Source organism: Pristis pectinata, chromosome 6 (genome assembly GCF_009764475.1).
Source record: "Pristis pectinata isolate sPriPec2 chromosome 6, sPriPec2.1.pri, whole genome shotgun sequence".
NCBI lineage: Eukaryota > Metazoa > Chordata > Chondrichthyes > Rhinopristiformes > Pristidae > Pristis > Pristis pectinata.
The window spans coordinates 92,662,322-92,681,491 of NC_067410.1; the positions used below are offsets into that span (position 1 = coordinate 92,662,322).

General features: G+C 39.4%; 1 protein-coding gene across 8 annotated transcripts; it reads right to left on the reverse strand.

Moving 5' to 3' along the window:
* Positions 1-22: 22 nt before the first annotated feature.
* On the reverse strand, positions 23-17,868 carry cpdp (CPD photolyase). Of its 8 annotated transcripts, none has more exons than XM_052017313.1 (11): positions 17,724-17,868; positions 17,024-17,081; positions 14,041-14,609; positions 13,075-13,220; positions 11,308-11,490; positions 10,228-10,386; positions 8,686-8,884; positions 6,863-7,015; positions 6,226-6,347; positions 5,798-5,957; positions 23-3,247 (listed from the first exon to the last, which is right to left on the reverse strand). In XM_052017313.1, exons 1-11 carry the CDS (start codon positions 17,806-17,808, stop codon positions 3,087-3,089), a joined length of 1,995 nt encoding a protein of 664 aa, XP_051873273.1. In that variant the 5' UTR covers positions 17,809-17,868; the 3' UTR covers positions 23-3,086. The 8 variants fall into 8 exon arrangements, with proteins under 8 accessions (XP_051873273.1, XP_051873274.1, XP_051873275.1 ...); XM_052017315.1 differs by lacking the exon at positions 17,724-17,868 and adding an exon at positions 17,496-17,616 and having other exon boundaries at positions 25-3,247; XM_052017317.1 differs by lacking the exon at positions 17,724-17,868 and adding an exon at positions 17,249-17,445 and having other exon boundaries at positions 25-3,247.
* Positions 17,869-19,170: the final 1,302 nt, after the last annotated feature.

Sequence of the window (19,170 nt, forward strand, 5' to 3'; positions counted from 1 at the left end):
CATTTCAAAATGTGTTATGATTTTTAATGAAAGCTTTGAGCACTGTACAAAGATTTCCAAGTCTGTCTTGAGCTTGTTGCATTGGACAAATCAAAAAGTCTTCAGTGCATTTCTGTAAAATTAAAAAAACCAACTTAGTTACTATCTAATTTGTATCCAGCATTGCACCAAGGATGTTCAAGGGCATATGTAAAGTATAGTCAACTTCTAACCTGGAAAACACAGCAGCCAATGTGTAGAACAAAGTCATTCTGCTTCAAAAAGAATGAATCATTTGCAGAAGACAAATTCCCAGTTATATTACAACATATTAAACAAAAAAAACCAGCCAGAAACAGTAAATTGATATTGGCTAGTATGTAATGATGAAAATGAAGGATATTGACCAGGAGTAAAATAGTGCTGTGGGCTATTATATCCAATTGATGGAAGTGGTAGGAAATTGGTTTACTGTCTCAACCAAAGAACACACATCCAGTCTTCAAGTAATGGATGGTTAGCATCAGCCTAGAGTTGGGTTCAGAACATGGTCTGAATCCACAGCCTAAGTCAGTTGAGAATAATACCAACTGGGTCAGAATTTGCACTTTTATTTACAATGCTTTGTTCAAATCATTGGATGATTTATACAGAGAATGCTTTAAGTTAATCATGTATTGCCAGAATGTGTATTATGCCAGAGAAGATTCTCAATATGTCCAGCAGGATAAAAAACTTGGATTCTTGTTCTGGATTTGTGCTGAAAAATACTACAAGTGGCAAAGCTATGACCTGGCATTTGAAAACTTAGTAACTATGCTCCCAGCAACTGCATTCAAACTGATTATGCCTCTGTTTTGATTACATAAGCCTTCACCACAGCATTTTGTTGCTCTCATTTAATAGTAGAGCCAATAATGCATCTAGAAATTTGAAACAAAGGTAATGCTGAAAAATATATAGCAAATCTGACAACATTTTTAAAGATAAGGCAGGTGCTGGGAATGTTTCCCATGGCCAAGATATCCAGAACTAGTCTAAAAAAAGGGTTGGCCTTTCAGGAATGATATAAGAAGATACTTCTCACTCAGAGCATAGTGAATCTTTGGAATTCTCTACCCAAGGAAGCTATGGAGGTTGATGGGCCAAATGAGCTACTGCTTTTAATTTTCAGATGGTGAAACCTTCCAGCAACTGTACCTTCCGTTGCTACAGCTCTTAAATCCTGAAATTTCCTCCCTAAACTTTCTAACACTCTGTCCTCCATTAAAACCCTTCTTTAAAACTACTATTACTAAGTTTTTTGGTCACCTCCCATGGAGGATGTTCAGATTTTATTTTAAAAGCATTATAGAAATGCAAGTTGTTGATGAACATTTCATTTGTAAAACAACTTCTGCAGCATTACAGTCTTTTCATTGGGAATTGGCAGTGAGTAGTTAATTAGGTACTGCTACATACAAGTTCTCACCATGGTTTAGAATTTAGAACCAAGGCTAAGTTATACCAATGAGATAAGAAATGAACAGAATTTGATAGTCTCATGTCATTCATTCTACTTTCACAGTGAAGGAAAAGTACGAGAACTAGCTACACTGAGGGTAATACTAAAATGAGAGACCCCACAAATGTCAAAAATAGCTGAATTTATGATGTGGCTCCATATGATTCAATCCAGTCTTTTAGGCCTTTCATGTTGGAGGCAGAGACACAAGGGAATAATTGAAACTTCTACAGGATACAGATCACTTAGTTTCTTTTACATTTTCCTTTCTCTCTCAGTCCAATCCTTTCCTCTCTTGCTCTAATTTGGCCATTTTCTTCTATTTTTTTGATTTGATGTGTTTAACTCACTAATGTACCTCATTGCTCCAATATCAGTTTGCATATCCAACTTTGTGGTACAAAAATGTAATTTGTTAAGATAAATTCATAGCACTTGCCTGAAATGATGCAACTTTCAGTATAAATCCATAGAGTCTAAATAAGCTCTTATTTATATAAAAAAAAAGCCAAAAATTTAAACAAACTAGGAGCAGAACCCTAAACTAAAATTGCTGCGTTATGAAAATCTACACCATGTATGTTGTTACAGCAACAGAATGGGGACAAAGCCTGCTCCAACTTGTGGGATACCACCTGGGTCCAGAGTTAGCTTGGTCAGCTCTCTGTGCCCAGAACAGGTTAGTGTGGGCAAGCAGCAGTGGAAGAAAATTCAGGCCACCATTCAGATCTAGGATGATCCCATCTACAGTTTCTTGCATGCACTTGAAGCTCTGATTTCATTTTTCCTTACAAAAGTTGATGATTTCTTAATTCCCAAAGAGATCCTTTTTATACTGAAAACTGTACAGTTGACAGTTATTTTTGTAAAAATAGTAACCAATGGTGGTACTAATTGCTGGCCATTCTGCTTGAGGTTAAAAGATTTTACAAATTTTGTATTTTTAAATATCATGTATGTCTCATTTATGCATATTTGTGGTTTGTATATAACAGATGTGTGAAAAATGTATGAACTATTAAATAGGGCACAGCATATGGTTATCTCCTCTCCTGCTTTCCACAAGTTTCAAGTTCTCAATGGGCAATGGTCAGTGTACACCCTTAAAATCAGGGAATGCACCAACCACTACTCACTGCACGGGTGGTATTTGTGTCTATGAAAAGAGGAAGATGAGCTTCCTCAGACCCAGAAATCCTCAGAGCCAAGTTAACTTCTGTTTAAAAAAAATGTTTTCCAAGAAGTGCCAGCTATGATGATTAGTTAAATAGGCTTTCCTGGAAATGCACATTCTATTATACAGAATCTTATTACACAGTCTGTCTAATTTTATTCCCTAGATCATTCTCATGCCTCAATTTCATTCAAATAAGGGAAAAAAATCTACATGGGACTCAGCTATTTACATAGCAAAACATCCCAAGGCTCTGCACAGGAGCATGAGATGCCAGGGCAGATGACTAAAAAGCCACATTAGAGGAGGAAAGGGAGGTGGTGATATTTCAGAAGGGAACTGGAGCTCAAGCCTATGGCAGGGGTGGCATGGCAGTCAGTGATAGAGCACTTAAATTTAGGTTACGCAATTATAAAAGCAAGCACTGATCTAGATTGTTTTCGTGAACTTGTTGTGGTGGTATTTCCGCTCGAATTGGGCAACATCAAATTTCCTCTTGCATCCATTATAATTCATGTAACGAATTTTGCCAAAGATTGGTCGTTCTGCCCAGCCTTGGTCATGGATTCCACAGATTGACCACATACAGCCTGTAGAGCAAAGAGTTAGGTACGGCAATTAGAAATATACCAGACCTAGATTTAACTACATGAACATTAAGCACCTACTGAAGGGAAATGGTAGAAAAAAAACTTTGGGAACCATTTTTTTCTGCTAACCTTTGGATGGAGGAATGTTTCTTAATTTCACTTTTGAAAGGCTTGGCTTAATTTCTAAACAATAAATAAAAGTCCTTGAACCCTGCCCATTGTGGTATCTTTAAATTTTAGTTACTCAGAAACATTAGAACATAGAACACAACAGCACAGTACAGGCCCTTCTGCCCACAATGTTGTGCCAACATTTTATCCTGCTCCAAGATCTATCTAACCCTGCCCTCCCACATAGATACATGAATGATAGAAAAATAGGGAGCTATCTAAGAATCTCTTAAATGTCCCTAATGTATCTGCCCCCACAACCTCTGCTGGCAGTGCGTTCCACGCACCCACCACTCTGTGTAAAAAAAAAACTTACCCCTGACATCCCTCTTATACCTTCCTCCAATCACCTTAAAATTATGTCCCCTCGTGTCAGCCATTGTCACCCTGGGAAAAAGGTCTCTGACCATCCCCTCAATCTATGCCTCTTATCATCTTGTACACCTCTATCAAGTCACCTCTCATCCTCCTCCTCTCCAAAGAGAAGAGCCCTAGCTCGCTCAACCTATCCTCATTAAATGGAATGTTTGGACAGATGCTCCTTGTAAACTTAATTTCGAAGTCCAGGTGTCATTTTTGGTTAATCATTGTAATTATGCTCAGGTAATATATCCTTTTAAGGTCTGGTAGCATAACAGAGGTGTAATGTGATGACACTTTAACTTTCAGAGTCATTTTACAACAGCTGTTTCTCCTGCTGTTACTATATGTGAAAGTGAAATAGTGGATTAAGGTGTTGCAATTTTGGTCATTTCTTGGGATTGGCAATAAATACTAGCCTGCCAATGCTGCCTACATCCAACAAATGAATAAATTAAAGTTTAGTCTTTTGCTTTGAGGGATTTGGAGGAGTAATGCAGATCATTCCAAAGTGGTCTTTTGTGCTGTGCTTCACAATTTCGATATTCATAAAGGAACAAGAATGGAATCCCCGGCTCCTCTTTGATAAGAAAGGTAACACTGGCTCGGGTGGGTGGCTTGGTCGGCATGGACAGGTTGGGCTGAAGGGCCTGTTTCTGTGCTGCATAACTCCATGATTCTATGATGAAGTGACATACCAACAAACTTTAATTCAGACTCAAAGATGGCTACAATGTTGGCACATGGATGGGGACTACATCCACCTTCTCTCCCATGCCCTCCATCCTGCTAATATTTTGAGAGCACTGTGTCCCCTTCATGCCAACTCTGGATGGTAATTGCATTGGTGCTTTTAAAATGAGATAAAAATTGGGAAACCCAGTAACAATCCACCATCTTTTTGTCCCATCTTTTCACTTTGCTATCCTTTTCTAGATATATGGCAGAAAACTTTATCTCAGAATGGAGGCCACAGATCAGTGGCGTGCCACGGGTCAGTGTTGGGATCTTGATCAGTTAGGGAAGTCGGCGAGGAGCGGCAAATGGATTTCAATACAGATAAGTGTGAGGTAAGGTAAGATAATATAAGGTATCTTTATTAGTCACACGTGCATCGAAAATGTAGGTAATGCATTTTGAAAAGTGAAACCAGCCTAGGACTTGTACTATGAATGTTAGGGCACTAGGGAGTGTAATGGAACCTAAGAGTACAAGTGCATAGTTCATTGAAAGTGGCATCACAGGTAGACAGTGTGGTGAAGAAGGCGTCAGTCAGAGCATTGAGCATAGGAATTAGGACATTATGTTGCAGTTGTACAAGTCATTGGCAAGGCTGCACTTAGAGTACTGTGTACAGTTTTGGTCACCCTGTTATAGGAAAGATGTAGTTAAACTGGAAAGAGTGCAGAAAGGAGTTACAAGGATGTTGCCTGGACTAGAGGGCCTGAGTTATAGGGAGAGGTTGGCCAGGCTAGGTCTTTATTCCTTGGGACGAAGGAGAATGAGGGGTGACCTTATAGAAATGTTTAAAATTATGAGAGGCATAGATAAAGTGGATGGTAAGTCTTTTCCTCAGGGTAGGGGAGTCCAGAACTAGGGGGCATAGACTTGGAGTGAGAGGGGAAAGATTTAAAAAGGGACCTGAAGGGCAACTTCTTCCACGCAGAGGGTGGTGAGTATACGGAATGAGCTGCCAGAGGAAGTGGTTGAAGCAGCCCAATAGTATCATTGAAGAAGCACTTGGGTAGGTACATGGAGGGGAGGGGCTTAAAAGGGATATGGGCCGAATGCAGGAAATTGGAACAAACTGGGTGGGCACCATGGTCGGCATGGACTTGTTGGGCTGAAGGGCCTGTATCCCTGCTGTATTACTCTGACTTGCTTTTGATGATCTTATTTGCTTCTAGCAAAGGGCAAGGAAGGGGCTACAAATGATCTATTCATACACTATGTCAGTAGACTTTGTACATGCAGGTTATAGATATAATTTTAGATGATACATGGCAGTTTTGAGCTTACCAACGTATCCATTGGGATCTATGCCATCAAGTTGATAACGATCATTCAGGTAGACAGAGAACGTCAAAGCTTCCTCGGGTGAAGAGGTCCACTCCAAAATCTTTTTAGCCCAATACATTCGTAAAAAACCATGCATTTTCCCTTCGTGGACCATCTGAAGCTACAGAAAACAAATGTTGCAGCTGAAATCCACGGAGAAGTAAGAAACAGCAAGGTGGTGGCAAGTACAGGAACAAGGGAGTGTGTTTTCATTCTGAATGAATGACTTAAGACGAGCTGAATGGCTTTTCACATTGTGAGCATCCTCAAAAATCTGACTTTTGTAGAACATCTGAAATGTATTTTTATGGCTGTCTCGTATTCTCAGAACTCATTAATATGCATCAGTGCCAAACCTAAAGGCATAAGAACAAAGTGGGTGTATTTACCTGTGCAGCATTCCACAAGGAATCATGTGTTTTCCCATTCTCCAGTTGTTTTAGGGTATAAAGATATGGTCGCTTGTCACTGCTGTGCAATTTCAAAGTTTTCTGTGCCCACTCAGAGGCACCTGAAAGAAGCAAGTCATTCAAGTAGAAAATTAGGGATAGTTACAGTCAAGATAAAAACTGCTGCGTGAGTTTATGTTCATTTTGTTCTCATGTTTGGGAAATCATTTATCAGAGATTTAAAAATAGTTTTCCCATAATTTTGATAGTTCCAAAAGAAGAGATAAGATAGGGCAAAAGTGAGGTGTTCCAAAGTACATTTATTGACACATGTGAGTGCTTGTGACATGGTGTGATTAAACTGGAGAAATGCAATTAAGTCACCACACGGGTGGACTGGGAACTTAATATCTACTCATTTAGTCAGCAGTACATAGTGCTGACATGAAAACCAAATTAAGCAGAAAGGGGTAGATATTAGATTCTGTAGATTGGCAGGATGAGGATATTCAACCAAAACTGAATTCAATAATTATAAATTTTTAAGATTTAAATATCAAAAGCTGCCAACGGGGTAATGCAAGCAGTTAATTTTTCAATGCTCTTCCCAAGCTGAAATGTAAGAAAATCGTCTCACCTTCAAACTGGTCATACTGTTTATTATAAAAGCAAAAGTTGTCTGCCAACTCCCGCCGCACCATAGCTTCTTCGACGTAGCTGTCTACACTCTCTTTAAACTTGTTACGGAACTTCTTTATCTCTAGGATTGCCCGCTGAACCGAAACTTGGCCTGCAAAAGGAATATGAGATTCATTGAAGACACAAGTTCAGAACTACCCAATTGTAAATTAGGCCAAAGGTAAAATGTTGACAGAATCACAAGAGACTATTCTATCCAATAAACCTCTATCAATGGCAACTCAATTTAAAGGTTTTCAAGCATCAGAATTCTCCCCCTTTTCCTTGTGTCCTTTCCTCCTCTCAGTTTTCTCCTCTCAATTACCTTTTAAATATAGTCATAATACTTAATAGCTTCTCAGTCCTTGTATAATCAATAAGAATCTACACTACATCCATTTTGTGGCTCTAATCCTAACTAACTATAAATTCCATCTGTGGACCAACCACTTTGTTCTAAAAATGCAACATCACTTTCAAGGATTCCAAACATAAAACAGAATTTCATTTGTATTTTCGTCTTTAGCAATCAATATGTCTCCTTGGGGTTTTCAGCTCCAATCTTACAAATCTTGCCATTTATAATATTTCTCTTTGCACTTATGTTTTTCCCCACTGAACAGAATATGCCATCTAGACATTCATTTCACAAATCCATCTATATTCCTGTAATCTTCCTCACTTTGCCATGGCCCAAACCTTGCCTTTTAAAAGCTTACTATAAGGTTTCTTCTTGTTTCAAATAGGTTCCAACCTTTTTTCCCCAAGACTGAGTAATAATGCAAACCCCAGTTTTGATCATGAAAGCAGACTATTGCTTATACTTTGCCAATGCAAAAATATCCATTTAACTCACTCCTCAGTTTCTGCACCTTGGCTAGTTATCTGTCTCGTTATATTCAGTCTAATACCTCAGTCATGGTCACATCGTTTATCAAATACCACCCTATAGAAGTTAATTTACACCATTTGTATAGTTTCGAATTTTTGATTATTTTCCAGTGTATGGGCATGAATTGTAATAAAACACTTCCAAATTAACTCCATGGGTTAGGGTATTAAAACAGCAACTGATGGAGGACAGAATGAGCATGGTGACTCTGAATAGTAGGGTTAGAGGACAGCCAAATACTTAAAGAATGGCAAGATGATAATCAAATGAAACAAACTTTATTTAGTACAAAATTTAGCAATGGAGAAAAGGAGCAGACAGACTGTAGTATCTAAGAGACAACATGTCATCTCTAGTGCTGACACTGGCTAGAACCTATTAAGGTGAGTCCACTAATAGTGTAGATAAATTCCTTATCCACAAATTATTGGATTTAGGAAGTAGAAATTAGTTGGATTAGGTTAAACTTTGACTAGTGTTGTTAGTCTGTATGTAAAACAAAGTAACTCGATAATTTATGTCTCTTCTTGCCTAAGTCATCATCAGGCTGAAGGCACACATGGAACATGGGAGAAAAGTGTGTAATGTCCAGTTTCAGTGATATTTTACTATTATGCTTTTTATTGATCAAATATTAGGTAATATGCCCATTCACTATGAAAAATTAAGTGGTTTATAGTTTAAATACAATTTAAATGTGAATCTCTCTAATTTTGGTGCTTTTGCAGGATTTACTTAGTGACAAAATTTCACAACATCGTCTTAAATTCTCCTCCCCTACAATGTCTGTGTTAGAGGAGATCTTCTGCACTCAACGTGAATTACAATATTTCCAGAAACATTTGATGTGGCCCTGAATTCCTGATGTTAAGTGCTTCAAAGGCACTCACCAAAGTGAAACCATGGTGACATGTTACTTAAGGCAGCCTTATTTGGGTTGTTTCTGTCTGTACTGAAGTTCTTGAGGTATTCCTTAATGAATGTCTCTAGCTTAGTTAGACCTGCTGTAGTTCCTGCTTTTGCCCAGTCAACTTCCAGAACTGTGCGATCCACTTGAAGACTTGCATAGGCTGCATCCCAGTCAATGATCTAGAAAGGTAATTGGATGACTCATGTGATTTAGCATATTCAGATCCAATGCAAGAGATCAAATAAACCCACTAAACACCTGACAAATATTGTAATTGTATAATCCTTGTTAAACAAAACTGAATCAGATGTAAACAAGAAGACAAGTTATTGTTTTCCTAACAAAGTCTATAAAGTATCAAAAAACACCTTGGATTAAAGACAGTCTAGCTGTAGATGGTATTTTGTCACACGAGCCAAGAGGAAAACCTCCTGACTAAAATGTTAACATTCAATTTGCGAACTTTATTCAAATTCAGGCCATTGGGGCCAGCCATAGTATCAATTTAAGAACCACTGATAGCATTTAAAACCTTGTAAGAGAAATAAATTATTAATCCAAGCTAAACACTTACTAAATTTATTAATGTTTGCCTTATTAATAACCACAAAATGAGATCTAAAATGCACTGTTAAATCTTCTATACTTGATGGGACAGCCCACTTCAGCTGGCTGAGAAAATTATGAATTTAATTTTATAAATTCCCAATACATAGAAAATCAAACTTGCAGTACCTGGTGCAACTTCATACTGCACATGGCTGTTAGATGAGGCACATGTTGGTTGGGTGGGTTAAAAGAAGATTACACTGCTTGTATTGCACAGAGAGAAATTTAAAATGTCTGGAATATTCATCAATAAAATCCATTCAAACAGTGATCTGGAAAAATTAATCTGGCCTGTTTTAAGTGAGTAATCACTAAGAAAAAAAGACTGCTAAAACACTTCCATTCAAAGTGTCCAGTTGGTTGTAAATCCAGATTTAGGAACCTTGCATCAGAATCAGAAAACTGATTTCTGGTCAGTTCTTTATTTCAATAATCTTATAGCAACATCTGATCAGAAGTACTGTAATTCTTTCCTGATAGTCATTGGTACAAAAAAAATCTCATCCTTAATCCAAGGCCTAGAATTCTTAAATTAGCCTACTGAACAACTGGGTTTTCAGCCCAAGGAGAACTTGTAGAAATCTAACAGTAGCCTGATCAAAGTGGAGAGGATTTGGCAGACATTCATTAGAATAAATGCATAGTTAGTGATAATAATCAGCCAGCAATCCTAGGAATTTAAAATCTTTAAGAAAAGGAAGCCATTGTTTATTAGTGTTCAGTGAAGGCCAATCTGTCCATATTTAAGCAGAATCCCAGTACTAGTCACTCTGACAGCAATAAGTGCAAACCTGTACAGAGTTTCCTCATCCGACCACCATTCTTTTTGAAGAATTAAGCCACTAGCTAGTACTTTGTAATATTAAGCTAAATCAATAAAATTCTGGATTAAGCATTCTATGATGATACTAACCTGGACTTTCTGGGGAGAGGTATAAGGATGCTGGATAACTGGAGGAAAGTCGGTCAGGAACTGCGGGAGCTTATCATGAATCTTCCCCCTGATTGTTCTGGCACTGTACTCCTGTTTGTCTGAAGCTACCCAACAGGGTACAATATTGTGAGCATCCACCTAAATATTTGCAAACAAAACACCTGGATATTACAATACCGGTGACCAAAGCATCTTACATCACCATCTTTGTTGTGAAATGTTGCTATGTATAATTTAATCAGTTTTCTTTGTGAAATAAAGTGAAAATAGATCCCCAGCTCTTTAGAATCCAAATCTTTAGAGCAGCACAGACTTTGATATTTAAATATTTACACAATGAATCTATGAATTAGAATAATAGAAAGAAATGTGCAGCAATGGTGTGTAAAGTTAACCAATCATGGGATATATATATAAATATATATATACACATCACAAATCAAGCAGTGGTACAACCGAAGCTGGATGATACACTGTGAACCATAACAGTTGTATGCTCCATTAAGGATTATCCAGATACTGGAAATAATGCAGTAAAGAACATACAATCTGATACATAAATTAAGACATCTAATCTATGAGGAAAGGATAAAATTCCAGTTCAAATCATAAAGATATCATACTTCTGCACTCTTGGGTTACTTCACCATACAACCAGATCCTGGCCAAATGAACATACTTCTCAGAGGATTCCAGACCATTTAGATTAATGATTTGAACCACTGATTCAGTGGGAATATTTAGCAAAGACTGAAAGATTTGATTAGTAGCTCTTTCATGCTGTTGAAACAAATTCAGCATCTGTAATGGAACTAAAACATATAGCTGGAATAAGTTCAAGTTTGTCAAACATTTTAATGTCAGTTTGGAAGGGGGAAGACACACCAAAAGTTCAGCTTAACTACTTTAAGTAGATGTTGGTGAACAGCTGGAGCAAGCTGCACAGGAAGGCAGCAGAAAAATTAACTGGAGGATTATAAAGAAGAAAATAACTTTCATTTTAGGGCACATTTCCAGGACATCCCAAACACTCAAATGAAGGAAAAATAATACATGTACCTGGACAAATTGCAGGTCCTCTGGTAACTTATTTTTCACTTCCTCAATCCATTGCAGTGGGAGACGTAATGGTGAGAAGTCTGTAACTATTGCACCAATGTTGTGTTCTTTAACAAACTCTGGCAGCACATCTTTGGGAAAACCAGTCAGTAGATGGAAAGCAATATTCAGCATCTGACACTCCTGCAAGGCAATGTCCACCATACATTCAGTAAAAAAAACACCAGGGCATACTCTGCCTCTTCATCAGATCATTATGATATCTAGTGACATTTATTTGTTTCCTCTTTCTGTTCTCAGGCTTTAAAATATAATGATAGAAAGAATGTATTCCCATTGTTCATGTCTTCATTTCAATTCCAAAAAAAATCCTCACTAGAATACAAAAACGGTTCTGAAAGCTGCAGTGCTGCCAAACAACAATTGGTTAATAATGCCCTTGAAGGAAGAAAATTTCTCCCCCCTCCCCCCAACATGAATCTAGAGTCCAACCCTAAACAGCTATCTCTTGCTGCCTCTGAGAACATCAGAGTAAGCCATTCAATTGCAAAAACAAATTGCTACAAAGATGAACAACTGCCTGTGGTCATCTATAAATGCTAAATAACTATAGTGTTTCTCTCTTCTCCATGGCCCTATCCAATAAAGGCAATAGAAATATTGCTGCAATAAAACTAATGTTGAAGGTCTTAAGGACTCAGCAAAGAAAGCTCTTCGCAGGCAGGACCTCAGGCAACCTGATGAGTTCCACCCAACAGGCACCACAGAATGTCCAGAATATCTGGACTGTCCTTACTGCCCTGTAATTGGCACCAACGAAGTGACTCCCAATTTCTCAACCAGAAAATATTAGGACTAACCTGATGAGAATGTCTCGAAGATTAATGTAAGGCATTCTTGGATAACTGATCACTGACAGTATGAGCAAACCAGGTCAATAGTGAGCCGTTAAGGCTCTAACAACCCTCAACCACTTCCAACAAGCAGACCATATGATCTGTATGCCTGATGCCAGATTGCCGAATGTATATTCCACTCTGAGTTTCGTCATGGTATGTTTTTCAGGAGGGCAGAGAAATGCATCAAAGATATTGTCAAAGCCTCCTCGAAAAGTGTTGCATCCTCATTGACTCATGGGAATCCCTGGCCCGTGACCACTCAAAGCGGAGTAGTAACTAGAAAGGCACTGAACACCATGGTGAAAATGATGGAAGGAGCACATCGTCTGACTCATCAAGCACTCCCTTTCCCTCCTGTGGCAGAGTCTGCAGCTCCCACTTTAGTCTTAACAACACCTCAGAAGCCACAGAACTGGAGTGGAAGCAAGTCATCTTTTACCGAGGTACTACTTAAGAAGAAAGGGTGGACGGGAAAGGATCTGTAAACAAAGATACTAAATTAAATGAATTACACAAAATACACACAACTGAAACTGGCTATTGAGCCTAACCAGTTAATCCAAGCAATTATATTGTACACAAGCCTCCTACCAGTATTCTTTTTCTGCTTCTATTCCTTTCTCCTTATTCTCACCTAGTATCCCTTTAAGCACATACCTATTATCTTGCTCATGCATTCCATAGCAGTAAACTCCACATCCTTACCACTCTCATGGTAATAACATTCTTTAAAATTCACTACATATACCGAAGACAGTAGTGCAATCTCCTTGATATTATTCATATCCTGCGGCCCTTTTAGTGTGGAAATTTCTCGAAATGTGAGAAATGCAGTACAAAACTTCATTGAACATAGAAGAGCATTTACCTCAGCAACCTCCTTAAGTCCTTTCAGCATGAAACCAAATTGGCGGATGGTGGCACCTAGGAACTTGGGTACCAAGCAGAAGCAGACATGGATTGGGAGTTTATGCTCAAGAGCAAGCAACTGTGCATACAAGAAAGCCCAGTTATCTGCAAGAATAAAATGGTTCACAATTTTTCAGCAGGATATAGCGGATAGATGCAAAAGCATTGCTGGCAATACAGTATAATAAAAGAGAAGCATAATAATTTGACATAGAATATCCCTTCCATATTTGGGTACCTCAGTGAAAGCTGGAACTAGACGCCAGTTTAAATTAAATTTCAACACCACTTTATGCAGCAAGAGACAAGCTTGTCCTCTCACAGGCTTTTCACGTTAAATAAACAGAGACACCAAACTTAAACTTCATCACACATGAAAATTTTATATCAAGTTTTTAACCGCAAATATGGTGAATACCCAGAAGTTCAACAGAATACCAACATAAGTGTTCCAACATAAGGTTCAAGAACAGCTACTTTCCATCAACCATTTGGTTCTTGAACCAACTGGCGCAACCCTACGACCACTTTGCACTACTTTGGACTTTATTTTTTTTGTTCTAATTGTGTCCTTTCTTTTAAAAATTATGTTTAATTTATGTTTAATTTATGTTTAATTTATGTTTAATTTATGTTTAATTTATGTTTAATTTATGTTTAATTTATGTTTAATTTATGTTTAATTTATGTTTAATTTATGTTTAATTTATGTTTAATTTATGTTTAATTTATGTTTTTCTTGTGAATGTTGCATAGCTGCCTGTGATGCTGCTGCAAGATTTTCACCTGTGTATATGCAAACTTGTGCATATGACAATAAACGTGACTTTGACTTTTTCTTGAAAACACTCTACATGACAATGTTACAATATATCAATTTTTTTTTACAAAAGCACATTGCCTCCTTTAACATCTACACACTTACCCTGCACTCGATGGTCTCGTGACATCCAGTAGGTAATTCCTTGACAGTTATCCCGGATCCCTTTGGCTTTGGAAAGAAGGCGGACACGTTTTTTGTTAAAATTAAATTCTTCAACTGATTTTGCAGTGGACAAATGTGATTTTTTAATTCTTTCTAACACATCTTCCTCTCCTGAGGGAGATGTCTGATCTTCAACTTTTCTACTTTTATTTTTGTTTGGGTTGGACAGTTCTTCCTCATTTTGTCCTGGCTCAGTATTTTTCACTATTCTCTTTCTCTTACCAGGGTGATTCTGTTGCTCTTTCTGACTTGAATCACTGTGATTAGGTCCCTTCAGGCTCTTGGGGGAGCAAGGAAATTCTGTTGATTTTTCATTCGATTTCTCTTCATTCTTCTGCTCATGGCCAACATCTTTCATTTCATGTACAGATTTCTTGGTCGGCCTTTTGCCCGTTGAAGACATTTTAGTTCTCTGTTTGGTGCTCAACAGCAAAGGAAAGATTAAAGGTTTGGAGAAATAAGATACAAAATAGCCACAGCACAGTGACCTGCAGGTTTTGCTGATCGACCTGCAAACAAAAAAGCAGGAAATAAATTTACAAGGAGGACTGACAATAAATGCTAGGTGTTTATTTCTACAGGTTAGCTGGGTCAGATTTCTGATAACACACACAGAGCAGTTTATCTTAGAAATCTTGATCTCCAAGGCTGTAGAGTAATTCAATGTAAAGTGGAATATTATGCCACTATGAGTCACACCTTCCCCTCTTTCTGCTTTCTGCAGGGACCACTATCTCCATGGTTCCCTGGTCCGCTTATCCCTCTGCCTCTACCCCTTCCTGTCGCCTGGCACTTTCTCCTGCAACTATAGGAGGTGCTACACTTGTCCCTGTACCACCTCCCTTACCACCATCCAGGGACCTAAACAGCTCTTCCAGGTGAGGCAGAGATTCATGTGTACCTCCTCCAACCTGGTCTATTGCATTTGGGGCTTGCAATATGGTCTCCTCTACATTGGCCAGACCAAGCACAGACTAGGTGACCATTTTGTGGGGTGCTTGTGCTCTGTCTGCAGTGGCCATCTTGAACTTCCAGTTGCTGTCACTTCAACTCCCCTTCCCATTCAGACCTGTCTGTCCTTGGCCTTTTCCACTGCCATGGCAAAGCCAAATGCAAACTAGAGCACCTCATATTCCACATGTCTAGCCTACAACCCAAAAGTATGAACACTGAATTTTCTAATTTCAGGCAATCCACTTCCCTGTATTCGTTTACCACTCCTCTCGGTTCAAACAGGTTCTCTTTCCCTTTATTCACCTTTCCTACTTGCATCTGCCCATCATCAAAACATCCATCAATCTGGGTTTCTTCTCCTCTAGCCTACCCTTCTTATCTCCTCTCCCATCTGGTTCCATCTGCCCATCATCCCTCCCTTATCTGGTCCCACATCACTTTCCAGCCTCTGTCTCTACACTCTCTCTCCCTCCACCACCCTTCCGTCACTCCCATTTCACCTGGTTCCACCTATCACCGACCAGCCCCTGTATCACTCCTCCCTTTCACCTCCTTACACTGGCAATCTTCCCTCTACACTCTCAGTCCTGATGCAGGTCATAACCTGAAACATTGACAATCCCTTTGCCTCCACAGATGCTGCTTGACCTGCTGAGTTCATCCAGCAGTTTGCTTTTTGCTCAAGATTCCAGCATCTGCAGTCTCTTGTGTCTCTGTTATCCAGTCATTGACTTTTTAGGAAAGTTCTCAATTTAGGCAAGGCACAGTTCTAAAGCAGTTTCTTTCAGAGAACAGTGCTCATATCATCAAGTCCAGAGTACACACAGTACTCACACTCCTAAGGTTAGCTATCTCCTCTCTTTCCTGACTAAATCCCACCCTCTTCTCCGCTCGGGTTTCCAAAGCTGTATTTAAAAATACTGGAAAGTAGGTGGAATCAACCTTGTTTGTTTTCCTCAGATTTCACCCCCCCCCCCCCCCCAAGTGGTTTCCAGAATTTCCCACTGGGATGACTACTTTTTGCCAAGTTTTAATTTATTCCAACAGCAAGTCAGCAGCGCTGACCTTAAAAAACTGGCCATTGTGTCTACTGAGTCACTTCAGAACAAATAATGTCCTGGAGACACAAGAGATGGCACATATTGGAATCTAGAACAAAGACAAGAAGCTGGTGGAACTCAGCGGGACAGGCAGCATCTATGGAGGTATATGGATAGTTGATGTTTTGGGTCAAGCCCCTTCATCTGGACTGAAAGACAGAGGGGATATAGCCAATATAAAGAAGTAAGGGGAAGGGGTGGGGCATGGATTGGGAAGTAATAGGTAGATCCAAGTGAGGAGAGAAGAGTGGAAACAACAACAGAGGCTGGGAGGCGATAGGTGGAGACAACAAAGAGCTGCGGATGATAGAATCTGGCAGGAAAGGAAGGTTGAGCATGGAATCAAATAAAGGAGGTGGGATGAGCAGGTGGAAGGAGTGGGGGAAGGGAACCCAGCAGGAGGAGTGTGTGGATGATGGGCAGATGGAGTGTGTGCAGGCGAGGAAAGAAGCAGGATGTTGTGGGTGTAGGAGGAACTGGGTTGATCAGCAAGGGCAGAGAAAAGGATCAGAGGGGGTGCTCTTTACCTGAAATTGGAAGATAATGTCCTGGAGTCATTCAATTAGGGCTCGACCAAGACTCAAAGTATGGAAATTAGTTGTTGGATCAGGAAAAGTATGCTGGGAGAAGGACGTTTTGGATTGATTTAGGACAGAACAGTCAGTCTCCTTTTAAGAACAGGGAAAACATCCTTGAACAATACACAACTATTAGTGACCCTACTCCTGTATTTCCTTGTCCACCCTCCCTTCTGCAGCAGCAACAGCGGTTAAATGCCAGTTATGGACAGTTGGCTAACTCACGATCCTAGAACTGGGGTAGAATCAAGTTATCCTTGATCCTGGACGAATGCATAAAAAACAACTTACACACTGTGCAGTAATAAACACAGACAATGCAGGAACCACTCAGCAGGCCAGACAGTACCTGCAGAAAGAGAAACAGTATTAACACTCCAGGCCGATGACCATTGGTCAGAGCACAGCCTGGACGGTACCTTGATTCTGACCTGCTCAGCTTCATGCACTTGAGGCTCTCACCAACAGGCGTTTGATTTGCTTCTACGAGCGTCCCGTCTCTTTGAACAGACTTACCAGCTGCACTTATGCAAGTGCCAGCATTGGAGCGTTATGTAACTTTCTGAATATTATGTAAGTAGAATGAACACGCCCAGATCAGTCCTTACGAAAGAAGGGCCGGGGGCTTCCTGAGCGGCTCTGATCTATAATGCACACATTTCCGTCTTTAAATGTAGTAGTTTCGACGTTTGATAAACATACTACGCCTAATAGAGGTCGGACGAAATTAAGGCGCCAAAATATCACAGGCAATTCAAACCACCTTATTCATCTTGGCCCTGCGCCATGAGCACTGTAGAGGCGGACTTCAGGTTCTTTGCTCGGCTCGCTTTGGCGGCCAGAATCCGCTCCCTTACCGTCAGCAACTCCCTGCTTCCGCTCAGTATTTCGGCGCGCCCACACTGAAGGCGGAGCAACAAACAGCCCTCAGCACTTCTTTCCGTCAGAGCTAGCTGGTTCTGGTGAAAGGTTATCATCCTGAAAAACTAACCTTGGTTTTCTCTCTCCACAGATGGTACCTGACCTGCTGAGAATGTCCAGTGAGAAGGTGTTTTGTTTCTCACGGTTCTGGGCATTTTTTCTCTCTCTTTTTATTAAAGTCCTACTTGCATCAACTGTGATTAGCAAGTTTTCACCAATCGAAGTCACAGCCATTACCACTTGTGTTATCCACTCTCCGTTGGTCAACGGCAATCACGGACATTCACCTTGTTCTCTCCACCCTCCCCTTTCTCAGCAGCCTCTTGGATGTTTAACTTTCCTCAATTTTAATGAAAGATAATCGACGAATTGTTACCTCTGTTTCTCTTTTCGTGGGTGGAATTTTGTTTCCCTGAATATTTCCAGCATTTTCCGTTCTTGTTTAAAGCATTTCTATGTCATCTTTCACAAGGCACTCAAGGTGCTTAAAAGCAAATGAAGTGTGTCCGTGGTGTGTCATGTATCTGAAACCTGGCAGATAATTTGTGCACATGAGGCTCCAACAAAAATCAGAAAAATAACTTCTGGACAGATGCAGTGGTTCTGAAATTTAGTCACTATTGTACTGTAAACATTATTTTCTCATAATGTTAAAGGCACTTTTAAACTGATAAATGCTAAGTTTTTTTCATAGTATCTCTGGTCAGCTCTGAAAGAATCATCACCAAAGTATAAATATTTATGCACATAGTGCTGGGAATCTGAAATCTAACACAGCTCATACTTGCACAATTACAGCTGACAAAAATAGAAAAATACTGCAGATACTAGAAATCTGAAATAAAAACAGGTAATACCAGAAACAGTCAGCAAGGCAGACAGCATCAGTGAAAAGAGAGATGTAGGATTAATATTTAAGGTTATTGACCTTTTATCAAATTGGCCCTAGTTAATGGGATGAACAAAGCCATGTAGCAAATTGATAATGAACTCCCCCATTATTCACGACTGAGTACAGTCTCTCCAGGGCACCAAGTATTTCATTGTGTGCTCTTTTAACTATGTACCTGGTCTCTCTGCAGAACTAGTACATGCCTCTCCTCCATGAACTGGCATTTTGCTAACTGTTTTCCTAGATTCTATGCTCAATGTCTCATCATATGCAGGTTCTTCCTCTGTCCTGGCTTCTAAAATATGAATAGTAAGAGTGTCTGAATTGGTGAGTGCTCCTGCAAGACTAAATAGATGGTATCTATTAATCTTCACTTCTTCCACTGACTATGAAAGCTCTGGTTCTTGGTTATTTGAAATTAAGACGGGACTATGTTGGGTTGGGATGAGGAAAGGGACAGTCTCCTGCTGGTGTACTATTGTTAATAGTCTAAGTGAGAAGCGTGTAATTACATCAATTGAGGATTGAGAAAAAAGTGTGATAAGAGTGTAGGATTATCCTCCTTAATATAAAAAATAGTATATTAAATGGAGAAATTAAACCTTCAGAGAAGATGATTAATGAT

Bases quoted from the DNA above. Each gene is read 5' to 3' on its own strand.
- cpdp (XM_052017313.1), bottom strand. From the start codon at position 17,808: ATGCCCAGAACCGTGAGAAACAAAACACCTTCTCACTGGACATTCTCA. The intron at 13,221-14,040 runs GTAAGTGTGTAG...TTATTCTTGCAG, and splicing joins ACGAGACCATCGAGTGCAGG to ATAACTGGGCTTTCTTGTAT. The intron at 3,248-5,797 runs GTAAGCTCAAAA...TTTGCTCTACAG, and splicing joins AGATCCCAATGGATACGTTG to GCTGTATGTGGTCAATCTGT.